We start from the raw sequence: 20275 nt of genomic DNA, 5'->3' as shown, positions 1-20275 counted from the left end.
TGGAGACGGGAGCGGAGCCGAGGCAGCAGAGAAGCCCTATTCTTGCAGGAATTTTCCAGCAACAGGCCTCTAGTAAACACATAAAGACATCCCAAATGAAAGTCCAACTTTTTAAGCAGTTAAAAGTCTGTAATTTTCTGAAATATGTACTTTTATGCAATAAAGAAATCATGCTAATGTTTTGAGTAATTGAAAATCACTTCTAAACAGTTTAAAGTCTATAATTTTCTAAAATATGTACTTTTATGCAATAAAGAAATCATGCTAATGTTTTGAGTAATTGAAAATCACTTCTAAACAGTTTCCTCCTGTAGACATAACCAATTAACAATGTTTTTTATTTTCATCTAAGATACATCTTCACTTAAGTTGTATCTTCACTTCAATTAAGTTGCAGAATTATGCAATTTTAATGGGCTCTATGAAGAAATAAGACTGACAAGTTATTGGCTTTGTTCAGTAGGAGCTTCTGTGGCTGCTAAGACCCAAATCTGGCACCTGGAGTGTCCTGTAAAATAGTGGCCCACTGTCCTTGAGGAAAATATAGCAGTGCATTTCAGTGGTACGCTGCTAACTATAGAATTAAAAGCATCATGCTACAATGGAGCAAGTTTAATATTCATTGATGTGAACCTCATTTTGAAGCACACAGGAAAAGCTACTTAGACTCTTAAGAGTCCAGATTTTATTTTATTATTTTTTTTTGTTAATCCTCACTCAAGGATATTTTCCCATTGTTTTTTAGGGAGGGTGGAAGAGAGAGGGAGAAACATTGATGAGAGAGAAACACAGCGATTAGCTGCCTCCTGCACGAGCCCTGACCAGGGTCCGGGGGGAAGCCTGCAGCCAAGGAATGTGCCCTTGACAAGAATCAAACCTGGAACCCTCCCTTTGAGGCTTTGACCAGGTCCTGGGGACAGCAGAGCCCTGTGTTCCAGCAGGGGAGACCCCTTAGGCCTCTCACTGCAGGGCTCACAGGCAGATTCATCCCTGTGTCTGTTCTTCAGCCCTGTCTCCCGCTCCACTGGGGGCTCCTTGGCAGTGACAGTGCAGGGGGCACACCAGGGCAGGCTGCTCAGTGGGAAGTGCAGGCTACATGGCTCAGGGACTCCTCCCCTTGCCGAACCCCCAGCTGCAGGATGATGCAGGGTACTCTCCAGCCTCGCCCTTACCTCCCAGGCCTTCCCCCTCATGAGTCCAGCCTGGAGCTCTGCTTCCCAGAGCACCTAGGTTGACAGGAGCCAGCAACTGGGTAGTCATGCCCATATTCTAGATGCCAACACTGAGGCTCAGAGAGGGGAGCAGAGGTCCCTAGCCTCAGCCCACCTCCCACTCAACTCAGCCCAGCTCACAGGCGACTCCGCCAGCTGCCAAGGGGGTGGGGCCACGTGATCAGCAGGAAGTGGGCACGTGAACCAGGGGGTGGGGGCCTCGTGATCACTCGCGAGAAGTCACGGGAGGATGGAGGGGCTACTTGAAGATTGAAGGGATGTGGCCAGGAGCCCCCAGAAGCTGAAGAGGCGGGAAGGACCCTCCCCTGGAGCCCTTGGGAACACAGCCCCAGACACCCTGACTTCAGATTCTGGCGCCAGAACGGGAAGAGCACATGTTCCTGTTTGGGCCAGTCTGTGGTCATCAGAGAAGCAGCCTCAGGAAATACACCCTTCCTTGCCCCTCTTTTGGGGCTTTGACCAGGTTCTGGGGACAGCAGAGCCATGTGCTCTGGCAGGGGAGGCCCCCTAGACCAGTGATGGCGAACCTTTTGAGCTCGGCGTGTCAGCATTTTGAAAAACCCTAACTTAACTCTGACTGTGTCACATATAGAAATTTTTTGATATTTACAACCATAGTAAAACAAAGATTTATATTTTTGATATTTATTTTATATATTTAAATGCCATTTAACAAAGAAAAATCAACCAAAAAAATGAGTTCCTGTGTCACCTCTGACACACGTGTCATAGGTTCGCCATCACTGCCCTAGACCTCTCACTGCATGGGGCTCACAGGGAAATTTATCCCTGTGTCTGTGCCTTCCAGCCTGGGGCTCTGCTTCCTGGAGCATCTAGGTTGACAGGAGCCAGCAACTGGGTTGTCATGCCCATATTCTAGATGCCAACACTGAGGCTCAGAGAGGGGAGCAGAGGTCCCTAGCCTCAGCCCACCTCCCCCCAACTCAGCCCAGCTCACAGGGGGCTACCCCAGCTGCTGCCTGGTTACCATGGTGTCGGAGGAGGAGGAGGAGTTTTCTGAGAATCCAAAAATACACACCAGCTGGCCCCTCCTTCCTCTCTCCAGCTTCAAAGCCTTCTTTTGTGCAGGTAAGGGGGGATGGGAGGGGGGCGGGGGGGGGGGGGCCTCTCCCTGGCCAGGCAACTGAGAGCAAAGGTCAAGGAGGCAAATGGTCCAGATAGTGGGTTCTGGGACCCCAACCTCACCCAGCAGATTTCCTGGACCTGGGCTCCACGCTGTCCCACAGTTCCCAGACCAGGCAGGCTGTTTCTTGCCTCCCTGCCTTCGTACATGCAGTTCCCTCCACCTCGAATGCCCTTCCTCATCCTTCAAATCCCAGCTCAGCTTTAACTCCACTGGAGAACCTTCCCTGAGTCACTGGGGGCTCCTCCTGCATCCTGCACCCACCCCAGTCACAGCTGTTTTCTTGATGATGCTCTCATGGGGCTGTGAGGCCTTGAGGATGCTAGCTTTGTCTTTGTACCCCAGTCGCCTGGCCCAGACAGGTGCTCAGTAAAGCCGGAAGGAAGGGAAGGAGGGAGAGAGGGAAGGAGCAAAGAAACACCTCCTAGGGCTGGAAAGGATCTGGACCATGAACACCTGGCACAGGGCTGGGCATGAAGCAAAGCCCACTCCCCTCCTGCCGCCTCCACTTGAGCCAGGGCTCCAGCACCTTCTGCCTCATCTGGTTTGGAGCCGGCTCAGGGATCGTCTCCATCCCGCAGACCTGTGTCTGTTGCCCATTTGGATGCAAGGTAATAACACCAGGATGCAGATGTGCACTTGACTTCATAAGGAGCTAGTGTGTTTGGGAGAAAGGCCTCCATTCTCGGAAATCCCTGACTGTGCAAACTTGCGAGGGCCTGAGGGCTGACCTTGAGCAGGGGTTTTCATACTGAATACTTTCTGCAAACAAAGCCTTACCTGACGGCCATTATATAAAACAGATGGAAACTGAGCTGCTTGGGGCGCAGTGGTGGGTGTTGAAGGGACTGGCAGACAGGACCAGAGTCCCCTTTCCCCTGTAGCTCTGGGTCCCTGGGAGATGGGGCTGGGGTTGGTCCTGGCGGTGGGATGGGGCAGCCAGGAGAGAGGGAGAGCCCTGTGGAGAGTCCAGTGGCTGATATTTACTAACACAGAAGGGCTTCAGTATTGTCAGAACTGCGTGTTCATGCCAGTGTGGCTGAGCCAACGAACTCATTTTTCACAGCAAGAAGTCAGTCTATACAAACAAAAATGAAAATATGTCCTTGGTAAAAATCATGACTTCAGCCTTCAATGGTCTCACAGTTTCTTTTTTTTAATCTTGAAGGGATATTTTAGGGTAAGTATCTGTTGTCTATAGGAAATATTTATATGAATTCAGAAATTCTATCAACTTCTCTTTCTTTTTCTTTTGTGAAATTCAAGTAAAATTAAATTTAAAATTGTACCAAAATATGATTGTTATGGTTTTTTGTTTTTTAATATATATATTTTTCATTGATTTTGGAGAGAAAGGGAGAGGGAGAGAGAGATAGAAACATCAATGATGAGAGAGAACCATTGATCAGTGGCTGCCTCTTGCACGCCCCCTACCAGAGATAGAGCCTGCAACCTGGGCATGTGCCCTTGACTGGAATCAAACCCTGGACCCTTCAGTCTGCAGGCCAATGCTTTATCCACTGGGCCAAACCAGCTAGGACGATTGTTATGGTCTTATAAAAGTATCTCTAACCCCCACCTCCACCAAAAAAAAAAGATTAAAATTAAAATAAGATAGGGCTCCAGCCAAGTAAAATAAAACGAAAAACAAAAACCTGTAACTCTTTGGTCCGCAGGCTGACACTCTATCCATTGAGTCAAACTGGCTAGGTCAAGAGTCCAGATTTCAAAATGTATTTCCATTTAGAATCTAAATCAGTGGTTCTCAACCTTCCTAATGCCGCGACCCTTTAATGCAGTTCCTCATGTTGTGGTGACCCCCAATTTCATTGTTACAAATTGAACATAATTAAAGCATAGTGATTAATCACAAAACAATATGTAATTATATATGTGTTTCCCGATGGTCTTAGGCGACCCCTGTGAAAGGGTCGTTCGACCCCCAAAGGGGTCGCGACCCACAGGTTGAGAACCGCTGGATTTAGATGAACCAACCAACAGAAATTTAATTATTTGGGGAAGGGGTGTTTCTTTACTTTTTTATTCCCCTTGTTTTTTGGTGTGTTTTTTAAATGTACTAATTATATAGGTATATATAATTTTATATATTTAGTATATCAATAATGTCCACCAGTAACCTCCATCTCAGGTTTTAATCACAAGCTATAAAGTATATTTAGGCTATTTCCCGTGAAAAATTAGAGCTCAATATCCACATATCCACATTGCCTAAGTCAAAATGTTAGTTTTGTAAGGAATCCCTGAAATCATTCCAACAAAGAGGCTACAATTGAGATGCTGACATATAAAAGGGCCAGTTGCCTAGGAATACACTTTTGTGTCTGATACATCCACCAGGATGCAGAGCTGATAGGCCTCTTAGCATCCTCATGTTCCTCAGGCTCTCAGGAGAACTGACCTCCCGCTCCTGGTGGTGCTCTTTGTTGGTTTCTTTAACACTCTGTTTTCCTAGTTTTCCTCTTTGTTCCCTGACTGCTGTATCTCCTTTGTTGGCTCCACCTCTTCTCAGAACTCTAAAACTCCTCTCTTTTCCCTCAACACTGTTTCCTTGGGGGATTTCATGTCTTTATGGGATTAATACCACTGACCTGCCAACAAATTTCTCCATATTTCCTACATTTGCCTTTATATGATTACTTGTCACATATTTTTGGCATGGATTGTAGCTCCAGGAAGGCTAGAGGCTGCTGCTGGTGGCGGTGGTGGTGGTGGTGTGTGTGTGTGTTTGTGAACCGCTATAACCCCAGCGCCTGGCACACAATTGCTCAGTTAATGAAAGACAGAGGTCATGGTGGTCAATTGAGGACACCTGCCTTTAATAACTTAAAAGGTAAAGTCATCTTTTCCATAGTTATAGACCAGATCTCTGGGCCCACAGGTAATCAATCATTTGAGCAAATCTGAAGCCTTTTGTTGAGGAAAATAACCCTGCTTTGCAAGCACTTCTTCACTACCTTCACACTGTGGCAAGATGGCCACCATGGGGACAGAAGTCCAATGAGACATTTTATTAAAAAAAAAAAAAAAAAGTCATGTCTCCAACTCTAGCTAAGGAACTCTTTTTGAGGTAACACATAATTTCTAAAACAAATTCACACCTTGGCAAAGCCCATAGAGATCTTTGATGTAAGACAGTGACAGACTAAAAACATACAATTTCTCCAGCTGTTAGAGTGCTAATTCCACCAAACTGCCCGAATGGTAACTCTTGCTCTGGGTGTGGGACTTGGGCAAGTTACTTACCCGCTTTGTGTGCCTGGATTTCTTCATTTACAATATTGGAATAATAATAGTACTTACTTCACGGGGGTGTTATGAAGATTGAGGTAATATGTTTGCAAAATGATTAGTACGGTATGAATTAGTGATGCTGCTGCTGATGACGATGATTCATACACCCATTAGAACATCAGCCCAAGCACTTGAAATTTTCACCATAGGAAGAGGTTTTTAGTTCTTGCTATACACAAAGCACTGTGCTAAGAATTTTGTATCCAAAATCACATTTAATCCATAGAATGAGCCTGAGAGAGGCTCTATCATTATCCCACTTTAATAGATAAGGAAACTAAACTGAAGCTCAGAGAGCTTAACTAACCTGACCAACTAGTCTCACAACTACTAAGTGCTAAAGCCAGGATTTAAATTCAGTAACCTAGCCAACAGGTAAGAAGATCTACACCTATACAGAATTCCACAAACCTGAGAGCAGACTGACAAGAATAATGGTGAAAATAAAAGAATAAAAACCAGCATATTACTAGTACTATTGGAGTATACTGTAGACAATTGCCAAAAATCAGATCTGAAAGAAATATATGTCTTATGTGCCAGATACTATTTCAAGTGCTTTACTTATTAACTAATGCATGATAATGATGACAAACAATAAAGCTTTATACACATTACTCATACAATCTTCAAATAACTTTATGGACTAAATATTATGACCACTTACTAGATAAGGAAGCAAACTCATAGGTGAAATACTCTTCAAGGTCACACAGCAAGCATAGCTCAGAGCCTCAATTTGAAAATAGGTCTCCTTGATCCCAAAATCCATGCTCTTTAACACTATGAAAATGGTCCCCCAAATTTGGTAAATATACTATCAGTATTATGAACTCCTTTGTAAAATGAAGACCCATAGTCATTAAATTTGGGACTCACTATATATTCTCTCTTTAAGACTCAAAATACATGTCAGTACGGTAGGAATTCTGAAACATTTTTAGTTTAAAAACAAATCCCGATGAACTCTGTTTAACTCAGCATTTCCGAGTCTTGTTTAACCCTGGAATCCTTTACAATGTGTAACATACATTAAAATCCTCCAGAGCCCTAGCCAGTTTGGCTCAGTGGATAGAGCGCTGGCGCTCAGACGGAAGGGTCCCGTGTTCGAACTGGTCAAGGGCCTGTACCTCAGTTGTGGGCTCAATCCCATAATTGTTACAGTTGATGCTAGTACAGGAGGCAACCAATCTATGAGTCTTTCTCACATTGATGTTTCTCTCTGTCTCTTCCCCTCCTTTCCACTCTCTCTAAATATTAATGGAAAAATATCTTTGGGTGAGGATTAACAACAGCAACAACAAAAGTAATCCTCCAGAACTAAAATTTGTAAATGCATAATACATTCCTTTCCTGCATGATGCTTTCTTTTTCTTTATTTCTTTTCCTTTTTTTTTTTTATTCGTGCACCCTCTTAATGTGGATCACACAACTAGTACAAAAGATTTCAGAGTGCAGGAGGTGGAGTGGGAAGGGAGGAGGGGAGATTGCACAATCCTAATAGGAAAGAGTAGAATATAGTTCAAAAGGCACTGGAGTCCAGTGGACATTCACAGCCAGCTTCCGTAGGCAGTCATGTGTCTGTGAACCAATCTTGCTGAGCTTCTATTTCCTTTTCTGTTAAATGAGGACATTGACTATTTCGCAAAGTGGTTATATTTACTCTTCAGTAAACGTATTCATTATTACCTGCCAGAAATCTTACTCTATTAAAAGCAAACAATCTTCTAAAAGCAGAATTGAGTTGCCTTGCTAAGACAATCGAGGACGCAGGGACTACTGGTGCTCTGGACTTGCTTCTCACTAACAAGGAAGAACTGTGTCATGAAATGGAAATGACTGAAACCTTGGGACAGAGTGGCCTTATCTTTATCTGATGCATAAACTAGGAAGAGAGAGATAAACAACTTGCACTTTAGAAAAGTAGACTTCAGAACAGTCAAAGGTAATATGAGTCCCAGAGCAGGGACAATATTATGGGGTAGGCAGCACAGAAAAAAGAGGGTCAGGTCAAATAAGTTTCTTATGGAGCATTCATCCGTTACCACTCAGGAGGAACAGGGAAAGGTAGAATGATATGAAATGAATGTGGGAATTTACCAGCAATCTTCTAAGGAGATGGCCTGTAATTATAATTAACATTTAGCTAGAACGGACACATCATTCACTACAAATTTGAGAAAAAGCATAACCTGCAAAAAATATTATGAGGAAGTCAGAAACCAGAAAGCAGTGAGGCTTGCAAAAAAAGTTGCAAAGGGACAACAAAAAGCCATTTTTAGATAAGTTCAAAGTCAGAAGCACCTGAAGCACTGGAGGTGCCCCTCAGGGCAAACGGAGTAACACAGAAGACAGAAGGTAGAACCGTGAATTCCTGTGTTCTCTGTGGCCAATGATCTTCAAACCAAACCAAAGCAAAACAAGAAACACCTAAAACAGTAAGAGAGAAATTATGTCTATAATAGGGTGAGAAAGTTGATGATTTGGTGGGGACTTTGTACATTTCAACAGAAGGAGAGAAACATACAAGGGCCTTAAAAGAAAAACAAAACACAGGGAACATTTGCTATCTTGCTCCCAGGCATATGTTATCAGCTTGGCTCAAATAAATTCTTATAAAAATTCAAAAAAGAAAAGAAAACCAAAACGCTATCAGAGTGTAAAGGAGAGAGAGAAAAGCTGACTGGTCACATGATCTCACTCATATGTGGAATCTAATGAACAAAATAAAGTGATGAACAAAATAGGTCCAGAGACATAGAAGCATGGAACACTGTGGAATCTCAGAGGGCAGATGGGGATGGGTGGGTGGGCAAGAAGAGATCAACCAAAGAACTTGTATGCATATATGCATAACCCATGGACACAGACAATAGGGTGGTGAAGGCCTGAGGCAATGCAGGGGGGGGGGGCCGCTAGAAAGGGTCAATGGGGTAAAAAAGAGGACATATATAATACTTTCAACAATAAAGATTAAAAATAAAAAAGCTGACTAGGGATAAGGGAGAAGTTTCCAAAAGAGATGATTTTCCAGGAGGTATTGAAAGATGTGAGGGATGTTGGCCAAAGTAAGACAGAGAGTGGGAGGGCATGTGGGGCAGAGGGGACAGAGGAGGAAAGGTGTCAGGTAACAAGTGTGCAAGTAGACCAGCATGGGAACACTGTGAGGCTAGACTCAGCAGAGTGTTACTTCCAGGTTGGAGCAGGCCTCCAGTGTCAGCTAAGGAATGTAGTCCTTTTATTCTGCTACTAAGCTAAGGGAAAGGAAGTTGGGGGTAAGGGCAGTGGGTGTCCACTAGAGGGTTAGCAATCAGATTTGACCAGAACAGACAGCACAAGGATCATTCTACAAATTAGACATGATGATGCTGAACGTTTGCAAATCAAATAAATGTAGGCCAAGCATCTGTCCAGATTTGTCTAGGTATAATTCTGGTTTAAAACAGTTGTATTGGCATGATTATTAGCAGCAGGCCCTATCACTCTCAAAAATGACCTGGTTTGGACAATTAATTATTTGGCTATCTAGGTATATATAACTTGGGGACTATCTATCTACATTTAGTAGCACTAAAAATAAACTATAATAGAGGAGAGAATCCTACCAGGTATGTTATGAATGGTTTACAGGTGGGCCACAGATATTGGATGAGGGTTTTATAGAAGTAAAAACTTAAAACCATGCTGTATAACTATTCAAATTTATCAAAGTTGGCATTCATTGTATAATTCTCTTTATAAATCTTGTGAACTCTGTCATTTAAACCCATACAGATTTCCCCCCATATTTCCCTCTGTTTCCCCTGACACACTTTAAAAATGTAACCAAGTTTATGGCATGAAAAAAGAATGGGAAACACTAGTGTAGATTAATTTCACTGTGGGGTCTGGGGGCTCAAAAAAAGGTGAAGATACAGTGCACTAGTGATTATAAAGTGATCATAGCATTCCTGCATGCATGGCCACGGCTATGAGGGGTCTGTCTGTGGAGAGCACCATGGACAAAAGGGAGCAAATCCATCCTAGAGGACTTCATTTCCGGTCAGCCTGGCCCAGTAGTAAGAGGCAAAACTAGGAGTCCAGAAACCTTGACTCCAATTCCTATTTCACCAGTGTAATTAATCATGTAAACTTAGGGGAATCAATGGTCCTTTCTCACCTGACAAATGGAAATAACTAATGCCAACCAGTTATCTATATATATAAAAGCCCAGCGACCGGAATGGAGTAACAACTAGAACGACCAGAATGACTGGTGGCTATGATGTGCACGGCGGCAGCCAACTGGCCTGATCTGGGCCCCAATTGGCCCCCTTCCAGGCCGGCCTGGCCCCCGATTGGTCCCCCAACACCCTGATTGGGGGCGGGGCCTGCTGGCCATCTGTCTGCCAGCCCTCTCCCTGACTGGCCCAATGGGTCCTCATTGGGGCAGGCCAGCCAGACCTCTGCCCCACATGCCCTCCCACTCTCTGTCTTACTTTGGCCAACATCCCTCACATCTTTCAATACCTCCTGGAAAATCATCTCTTTTGGAAACTTCTCCCTTATCCCTAGTCAGCTTTTTTATTTTTACTCTTTATTGTTGAAAGTATTATATATGTCCTCTTTTTTACCCCATTGATCCAGGCCCCTCATAGCCGTGGCCATGCATGCAGGAATGCTATGATTACTTTATAGTCACTAGTGCACTGTATCTTGACCTTTTTTTGAGCCCCCAGACCCCACAGTGAAATTAATCTACACTAGTGTTTCCCATTCTTTTTTCATGCCATAGACTTGATTACATTTTTAAAGTGTGTCAAATTTGTGCACCAGGCCTCTAGTCTATACTAATAAAAGGGTAATATGCTAATTAGACCAGATATCTTCTGGACATCCTTCTGGACAAAGCCACTGTGGCGGGGGCTGAGGCAAAGGTGGTTAGGGGCCATCAGGCTGGCAGGGGAGAGCGGTTAGGGATGATCAGGCAGGCAGGCAGAGTGGTTAGGGGAGATCAAGCAGGCAGGCAGGTGAGCAGTTAGGAACCAGTAGTCCCGGATTGCAAGAGGGATATCCAACTGCCGGTTTAGGCCAGATCCCACAGGGACATCCCCCGAGAGGTCCTGGATTAGAGAGGGTACAGGCCGGGCTGAGGGGACCCCCCCCCCAAATTTTGTGCACTGGGCCTCTAGTTTATTATAAAAATAAAATGAGATGATCTAAGTGAAACCCTTTGTAAGAACCTGGAGCTCTATATAAATGTAAGGTATAATAAAAAAGTAGGTTCTTTAGGGTCTCATTTATCTCAAGGCTAGCCTAGCCTCCTTTTCCCTAGCCACTGCTATCCCCCTGGGGTATCTTTGGTAGATCCCCCAATCCTACTCACTTCATACACATTCATTCCCACTACTTACACCATTACCCACTCACTGACCACTCCCAAGTTCCTATCTCCAGCCCAACTCTCTCTCTCTCTCTCTCTCTTTCTCCCTCTCTCTCCCTCACCCCCCCCCCCTCCTGAACTCTGGCTTTGTATATATGTAAGCTATTTCTTAATTGCTATCCTTGGACCAGTCCCACAGATACTTCAAAACAATATCCAAAAACTCTCTTATCTTTACCCTCAGGCCTGCTCCTTTTCCTAAATCAGAGTCATTACCATCGTTTACCCAGTTACTCCAGAGCCTGTGCCAGGAGTCATCTTTGACTCCTTTCTTCCCTAACTCATACTACCGCCTCCATTAGCAAGCTTCACTCCAAACCAGTCCCACTTTATTGGCTCATGCTCTCACCTCTCACCTGGATTGCTTCCTAAGTGGTCTCTCACCTTCACTTGCTTTCTTATACGCTAGTCTCTCCACCGCCACTGACAGAGACTGTTCTAAAACACAGATTTGATCATGTGATTTCCCTGCTAAAAATCTTCAGTGGCTCCTTTCTTGGCCCACAAAGCCCTTCATTATCTAACCTGTACTTCCTTCCTGCCTCATCTCTGATTTTTGAGCTTCATGCTCCAGCCTAACCCCTTGTAGTTCCTCGGCGGTATCACCCTCTCTTCTTGGAAAGTCCCTTCTGGCTGGAGTGCTCTTTTCACACTTCTTTCTCCTCCCTCCTCTCCTCCCCACCTCCTTCACTCAGCTGGCTCCTAAGGAAAGGCATTATAGTATTGTGATCAAGCTCTTGAGCTCAAAATAAGACAAGCTGGAGATTAATCATGATTTCCCCTCTTATAAATTATCTCCTTGAGCCTGTTCTTTGCATTTCAGTTTCCTCCTTTGGAAGATAAAAGAAAATAAGAACACCCACCTCTTCATTGTAACCCTCACGAGAGGCCTCAGTCTCTAGCTGGGGTTCTAAGGGCAGACAAGGAGGGTCAGGTGAAACCACAGAAAATGGGTTGGTTTCGATAAAGGGTGGGGAACGTCTAGCCCATGGGCCGTATAAGGCCCAAGAAATCATTTGGTCTGCCCCTGCGCCAAGACATTAGGGGTGAGTTAATTAAATGTTTGACCAAATAGAGCAAGCTAATTTTTAAGCTGATAATTTTGTATGGCCCTCAAATGATGTTCTAAATATCCAAATGGCTCTTGAGAGAAACAATGTTCCCCATCCCTGGTCTAGATAATACCTAAATTCCTTTCTGACCCAGAGATCTTTTTTATTTTTTCTCTTCTTTTTTTTTTTCTTTTATATTTGTTTTTTTGACCCAGAGATCTTAATGGCTGCTAAGCAGAGGCACTTCATGCTTTTACAGGTCTTTTCCAAGGCCATACATTTCATTTTGATGTGTCAATAAACCAGAAAATAATCCCCCAAAACAAAAGCAAAAAAAACCCACACCTGCCTCATAGAATTAGAGCGTAGACTAAATGAATTGTATGCAAAGCATGTAGCACAGTATCTGGCACAAATACTGTGCCTAATAGATGTTAGATACTTTTACTGTAAACAACAACCTTGATAACTCAGATTAGATGTCAATGTGAAAGGAAACTCCCCAATGCCCAGGCCTACATTAGATAGCCTTTTTAAGGCCCTTGTAGCAACCCATAAATACCTCTATCATAACTCTCCTTTTGTCATTCAAGTCCCCACTCTATAATTTCAATAAGTTTATCTCCCTTTCAGTCGACTGTAAACTTTTCAAGATTAAATATGTCTTCTTCGTTTTTCATTTTGCCACTCCCTGGAACTGGTGTTCAGTTACTATTCATTGAATATCTGATGACTTCTAAATGGTAGGATTTTAATTTTATTTTGGAAACACTAAAAGATAAAATAAAGGAGAAAATAAGTGGTAGACAGTTCTCACATAGTTTAATTTGGCAGTAAAAGTAAATACTACTATTTTAAAATAAGTAATTGTGCATTAATAGAACATTTAAGAATGATTATTACACTTTCATATCTCACAGAAATGTCATAGCTCAAGCCACTTGTTAGAAATAGAATGTAACATTAAGTGAAGTAATAACGATAGCATTTCTGTGCTTGGGACAATATTTGCAGAGTTCTAGGACAAATAAAAAGAAAAACTATAAATTAGGCATTATCTAACACACCTGGTAGCCGAATCAATCTGACCTTAACGTTTGATTGGATCCACCAAAGACCAACTCTGAATAAATCCCAAAGCTATTCTTAAAGCCTCTCTACAACCAGGCATTTTTTTAAAAATCCCACCATATAAGCTAAAAAAAATTTGTGACTGGTGAAATCTCTAACTTACTTGAAGAAATATGTATCATAGCAAGTATAGAAGGTGGTAGACAAACTTGTTATTTACTATTGTTTCCAGATTAAATCTATTTACCATTAGTAAACACCCCAATTCTTGCATGAATGGTTTTGAAAAAGGTTAGCAAGTTGAAGCTCTGCATGGCGTCCAGCTGAGCTGTCACCTAAACCACACCCACATAGCCCAAAGGCACATCATGCTAAGAATATTCAGGTAAGATCACTTTAAATTTCAACGAGTTTTGGGACATTTTACAGGATAATAAAAAACTTGCTCAACTAGTCCAAAAGCACTGACATCCACAAGAAAGAGGGAGAATGTTCAGTAGAAATACCAATTTCAACAACCTCTTTTACATATGTCTTCAAAAAGTTACATAGTATAAGAAGAACATGTAAGCTAAGAGATGATCAAGATTAAAAAAAAGTCAAGCTCTTACTCTGAACTCCCTTTAGATGCATTAACTTTATTCACCATCTTACCGCCTTTCTAAACTATATAGATAACCTTGCTGTCCTATGAGTTTCTGTAACTATACCTCTTCTGTAACATCTGTCAGCTCCTACGTTTTTAATAGCTGTATGTTAACAAGGCTTGTCCAGTCTACTAGGCTGTAGTTTCTTTTAGGTCATTTTAGCATCTCCCTAAAACTCCACACAGTAGGCTTTCAACCTGTGTTACAGCTAAGTGACTGAGCATCAAGCATGCCACTGGGATAGCTGTATCAGGGGATCCAGGATGCATTTTTAAAAAATGCCTGATTTTCTTCATAGAATAATTACTAAAAAATTATCCACATTGATATACATATTCAATTCCACTTTAGAAGTAGGAAACCTACTACAATACTTATTACAAAAAAAGTTTTAATTTCTTATATTACATGATCAGTGTAGAAAAACTACAATATATAATCTTATAACCCCTAAATCCCTATATTTTAAATTATATCCTTCTGCTTTTTCTACACCTATATATACAGATAATTATAACTATGTTGTTTTTTTAATTTACTGATTTGAGAAAGAGAGAAACATCAATTTGTTGTTCCACTTTTTTATGCTTTCATTGGTTGCTTCTTCTATGTGCCCTGACTGGGGATCAAACCCGAAAGCTTGGCTTATTGGGATGACGCTCTAACCAATTGAGCTACCCATCCAGGGACTCATAACTATATGTGTTTTTTTGTTGTTTTTGTTTTTAATCCTCACTCGAGGATTTTTAACCCTCATCGGTTTTTAGACAGAGTGGAAGAGAGAGGGAAAGACAGAGATAAATATTGAGGTGAGAGAAACACATTGATTGGTTGCCTCAAGGAAGAACTGCCCTGATGTGGGCCCAGGCCAGGGAGGAGCCTGCAACAGAGGTATGTCCCCTTGACCAGAATGGAACTCTGGACCCTTCGGTCCGCATGCTGATGCTCTACCCACTGGGAAATACTGGCTAGGGCGTCATAACTATGCTAGAGGCCTGCTGCATGAAATTTGTGCACAGGTAGGGTTCCTAGGCCTGGCCGGTGATCAGGGCCAATTGGGGCCTTCCGGCTGCCGGCCGGGGCCTCCTTTCCCTGGCTGCCAGTTGCCAGCCGGGGCCTTCCTTCATTCCGTGCCGCCCCCTGGTGATCAGTGCACGTCATAGTGAGCAATCGAACTCCTGAGGGGACACTTAGCATATTAGCCTTTTATATATAGACTAGAGGCCCGGTGCATGAAAATTCATGCAGACGGGGGGTCCCTCAGCCCAGCCTGTGTTCTCTCACAGTCTGGGACCCCTGGGGGATGCTCACCTGCTGGCTTAGGCCTGCTCCCCAAGAACAGATGATCTAAAAGAAATAATCATATCCTTGGATAAGGATTTTTTAAAAAGGTAATGGTCTAATGAAAATTCACTGCTGGCGGGGATGAGGGGACTGGGGGACTCCGGCAGCAGGCACGCCACCCCCCACCCCTCTGGGCGGGGCTGAGGGGACTGGGTGCCGCCATCTTGTGGCTGTGGGTGTCGCCATCTTGTGAGGGTGTGATGGTCAATTAGCATATCCCCTCCTTATTATATAGGATGTTTTAAAAGATAATTTAAATAGGATAATGGGCATGTATTCTGTTATGTAGCATTTTCACACTTAATGTACATTACAAATCTTTTGTAGGCCACTAACCATTGTTTTTCAAGCTAATTTTTTTTTTTACTCTACAGTGTCCCAAATTGTAGGTTTACCACAATTTACTTAATCTCTTATTGTTCTTAAATTTTCATTCTTTTAAATAATGCTATAAAAAAGAAAAAAAGGAATAAGCCCTGGCTGAGTAGCTCAGTTGGTTAGAGTGTTGTCCCAATAAGCCAAGGTTGCAGGTTCAATCCCCATACAAGAATCAACCAATGGATGCATAAATGAGTGTAACAACAAATCGATGTTTCTTTCTCTCTCTCTCTCTCTCTCTCTCTCTCTCTCTCTCTCTAAAAAAAAAAATCAAATAAAGGAATAAAAGATTTAAAAGGTTGCTGAGTGGTCCCCCATATTTCTCATAAATAGCAGTGCTTTTGGACTAGTTGAACAAAGTGTTTGCTCCTGTAAACTGTTTCCATCTTTATAGCTACAGTTTTGTCTATATCTATAATTACTTAAAATACATTTCTCCAAAAAGATTGCTAGGTCAAAGAATAAATATGCTTCTATGTCTTTCAATGGGTTCTGCCAAACTCAGCCATGTACACTTCTCAGTATCTTCACCTATATGGGGATTACCATTTTTTTTAAACCCTTTGCTTGCATAGCAGTTTGAAATCAGTATCAGAACCTCCCCAAACTCCATTCTTTTGTCCCTCTAGTTTTCTGCCACCCAATCTTTATCTAAACCTCTCTTCACTGCCTTCCCAGACCTTCTTTTGTGTGTGCTTTTCCACTGCTCAAGTCTTATTGATGGCTCCGCTGTAACACTGAAATTTGCCTTGCTAGGATTTTATCCCCTTAGACTCATAGCGCCAAAGTACCAACCAACTAATCTGGTAGACTAATCCATGCTAATATGAGAGGCTCATTCCCAGCAACATATGTGCAACGTAACTTGAGCAGTTTGAGGAAAATACATTATCTACATCTGCAATGCATTTTATTTCTCTTAAAGCACAGTGGTTCTCAAATTATGCTGTACTTTGAAATCACCTGGGGAGCTTTTAAAAACACTGATGCCTGGGTCTCAGAAATTCTAAATAAAGTTGGTATAAGGTGTGACTTGGGGATCAGGATTTTTTAAAGCTCCCTAGATGAATTTACTGTAGCAGCTGTGTTTGAGAGACACAATATTATCTTGTGTCTTAGATAATATTGGAGGACTCCAAGGAAGAAAAGTACAATAAACATAATTCTTCTGCACAAGATAAAGGAGGTAAGAGCAGATTGAGGGGTGAAGCATTTGCCAATGACAATAGAATAAAAATTAGCATTTGTGTTCTTCTTGATGGGGAGGCATGAGTCTGCTGTGTTAGGAAGTAGGCCAAGCTTCACTTCTGAAGTAGCTTCAGTTGCTTCTGTATTGAACCAATCATCTCTAAAATTATTTGGCTAACAAACTTGATGCCATGAAATGTCTGTGGTAGCTCCCCAGGTTTCAATTACTTCCAATTTACATTTATTTTATTGTTCCAACACAGTTAGGCAATCCCACAGATTTGGGCATCTCCACAAGCCTAGCAGACCTATGGGACAACTCTTAAAAGAGTAACTACAATTTTCAGGCCTTTAAGTACATTACTAAACCTCACAACAACATTACAAGGCTAGCCCTAGTTTACAGGGAAAGCTGAGGATCAGAGCAGGTTAGGAAATTGCCTGGCCTCACAATCAGTAAGTGGTCTGGCTGGGATGTGCTTGGGGAAGGCAGGACTCTAACACTCGTGCTCTTATCTAATTACAAGGTGTCAAGCCACATTGTCCTTTCCCCAGGACCATCTGAAACAACATTGGAAAATTGCTTTACCTGGCATTAGAGGCTCCCGTGTGGTCTGAATGATTTTTCTATTTCACAATTCCGAAGGCGAGTGATGACAGCCACTTCTGTGCGAAGCCAGTCCCAAGCTACGGTGCTAGGTGAGGATACTTGGCTACTTCATCTATATCTGTGACCTGGCATTACATACATTATCATTCCCAAACACCAGCTAGGGGCACATTCTGTAAAGGACCATAGGATCCAAAGACCTTGACTTTAATGGGTCGGTAGCCTCGTTGAGGAAAAAATGGCTTTTCTTGCAACCTGGCTTTCCCCAGATTACATACGATGGGGAAGACTTCTTTGGTGACCTGAAAACTAAAATTAATCTCTGTGGCCAACATAGAAGTTTCATTCTTCCCCCCATCCCCCCACACCCGTTTTTCGTATTCTTCTTCTTAGTCACCGTTTTTTCTTACTTACTATCTACTATTTCCTAAAGGCTATTTAACCCACTCCAGGTAAATACCATTGTACCCTGGAATCCTTGAAGGATGTTACTCCCAAATTCCATAATTTCTGAAGGAAAAGAGGGATTGCAGGGCTTCCTCCATGGAGACTGCCTTTCATGACATCAATGCTGGAGCAGGGGGTGGTCATTCTTTACCATGTTAACATTCTAGGGAGCAGGAGGAAAGGAAGGAAGAGGATCTGTAGCTTCACAGACACCTCCTAGGAGACAACAGGAGACTTGGGGGGTGAAGAAGGTGGCTGGACTCAAGAGAAGCAAATCCCTACTAGGAATATGTTACAATGCGCTAGTAAAGGAGCTTTTTGATAGGACAAAGCCTCAGAGACTATGGAATCTTACACACAATGAGGATGGAGAGGGATAAGGAATAGTAGGAAAAGTCATGATCTCCCCCCCCCCCCTTTCTCTAGTCATTTTTGAAAAAAAAAAAAAATTTACAAAAATAACCTGAGATTAAAGCCTAAGGTTGGGGGAAGAGAGGAAACTTGATTTCGGAGGAAGGCTAGGAGCTTAGAGAGAGCAAGCTGCCCAGAAATGCTGTACAGTCATAGCTCTCAGCCTTGGCTGCAGATGGTAGTTTAGGTTTTAGAGTCTCTGGCACTAAAAATAAGGCCTCTTACCACAGAATAAAGCAGAGACAGTAATATTTTCCTGTTTATGGGGGGAAAGAAATAGCCATGATCCAGTAGAGAGAAATGTTACCCTACCAGGGTAAGCCGGGCAAGCCAGGGTATTCTGGCTCAGGCAAAGGTTATCTCCTCCACAGCCAAGGACATCAAATAAATGCTGCAGAGCAGGCAGGGAACACATGCATCATGCAAACACGGGCTGCTGCCTCCAAGCCTCTCCTGCAGCCAGCCTGGCCTCCTGGCCTTCTTCCGTGGGCTCAGCGGGTAAATGCCACGCATGAAGTGGGAGATCTGAGCGGTTCCTCAAGTGCTTAGCGGAGCCCAGACTGCTGGCCCCCGGAACGGAGAGCTCCACAGCCTGGGGATGTTGGTTGGGACACCGCCTGTGCCGGCTTCTGCTTTTAAGGTGGCTGCATTGCTGGAAATGAGAGCCGGTTTTTTCCAGAGCTGTCCTAAAAACTCACTCGCTCTGGGCCGGCCCCTATCGGAGAATGAAATGGGGGAGAGGAGGTTTACAAAACGCTGAAAGATTCTTGTTGTTGTTCATCCTCACCCGAGAATATTTTCCACTGATTTGGAGAGAGAGAGAGAGAGAGAGAGAGAGAGAGAGAGAGGAAGAGACAGACAGAGAAACACTGAGGTGAGAGACACATAGATTGGTTGCCTCCCGCTGGCGCCCCGACCAGGGCCAGGTATCGAGCCTCCATCCGAGGTACATGCCCTTGACCAGAATCGAACCCTGGACCCATTAGTCTGCCCGGCCGCCGGCTAGGGCGAAAGATTGTGTGTGTTTGTTTTGAAGTTGCAAACCAAGAAAGAGGAGGCTGTGTAGGTCAGACGAAGGGCTGAACAGCTGTCAAATGCTATGCAAGAACTTCACCTTCTCCGTCGCCCACGCAGACAAGGAGACGCGGAGCGAGCCCGCGGCTGCTAGCAAGGCGGCGAATGGGAAACCCCGAAAATGCCCTATGGAACCACCTTAAAAAAAAAAAAAAAAAAAAGCAATTGCCTCACTGCGCTAGAAAAACATGCATTCTCGTGGGACACGGTCCGGAAATTTTGCTTCCCCTTCGGTACCGCTTAAGAGGAGGGAGAGGAAAACCAGCGCTGGGCTGCGGCTCACCACTTGCTGTGCGCCCCGGAAAGTCGCGTCCAGCAGCATCAGCTTCCAGGGGTCGGCCAGGGAGCTGGGCAGGGGGATGTAGATGTAATAGGCGGCCAGCGCCACCAGGGCGGTGAGCACCACGCAGGACGTCCTCATCCTCCCCCGAGGCGGCTCGTCAGCGGGCGGACGCGGACGAAAAGGGCGATGCCACCCCAAGACCTCCAGCAAGTTTCTGCGAGGGCCGGCGGCTCATTCCCTGGTCTCTTATGTGCCCAGCAGCCAATCAGAGGCGGCGCCGGGAGGAAGTGGGAGCGCGGACGTGCCCCCTCTTCGGTGTCCTTGCAAAGTGCACTCACTCCAGGTTTGAGAAAGCGCTGAGGCTGCTCTCTGGGCGCCGCCCAGCGGGCTCTGGAGGACACAGGTCCCTACTGCACGCCGGGACCAAGGGCTGCCCCCTGAAGGTTCTCAGGTGGAAAGCTGAAATACTGTTTGTCCAGAGCCTTGCTGACTCAGAATGGAGAAACTGAGAGAGATAAAAATCCGCAATGAATAAAACTAAAAAAAAAAAAAAAGACCGTACCCTTTTATGTAATGATGTTTACTTTGAATTTATATTAGTTCACACAAACACTCCATCCATGCTTTTTGTTACTGCACGCCGGGACCAAGGGCTGCCCC

General features: G+C 43.8%; 1 protein-coding gene across 1 annotated transcript in view; it reads right to left on the bottom strand.

Annotated features, from left to right (window-relative positions):
• NCEH1 (neutral cholesterol ester hydrolase 1) overlaps positions 1-19865 on the bottom strand; it is a 64713-nt gene extending 44848 nt beyond the window's left edge. Inside the window, 2 exon segments of the mRNA XM_006088834.3 lie at positions 19616-19780; positions 19782-19865. Of these exon segments, the coding sequence (XP_006088896.2) occupies positions 19616-19780; positions 19782-19850 (234 nt within the window). The 5' untranslated portion in view covers positions 19851-19865.
• Positions 19866-20275: the final 410 nt, after the last annotated feature.

Source organism: Myotis lucifugus, unplaced genomic scaffold (assembly GCF_000147115.1).
Source record: "Myotis lucifugus unplaced genomic scaffold, Myoluc2.0 scaffold_53, whole genome shotgun sequence".
Lineage (NCBI taxonomy): Eukaryota > Metazoa > Chordata > Mammalia > Chiroptera > Vespertilionidae > Myotis > Myotis lucifugus.
This window is presented reverse-complemented; position numbering and strand designations above follow the sequence as displayed.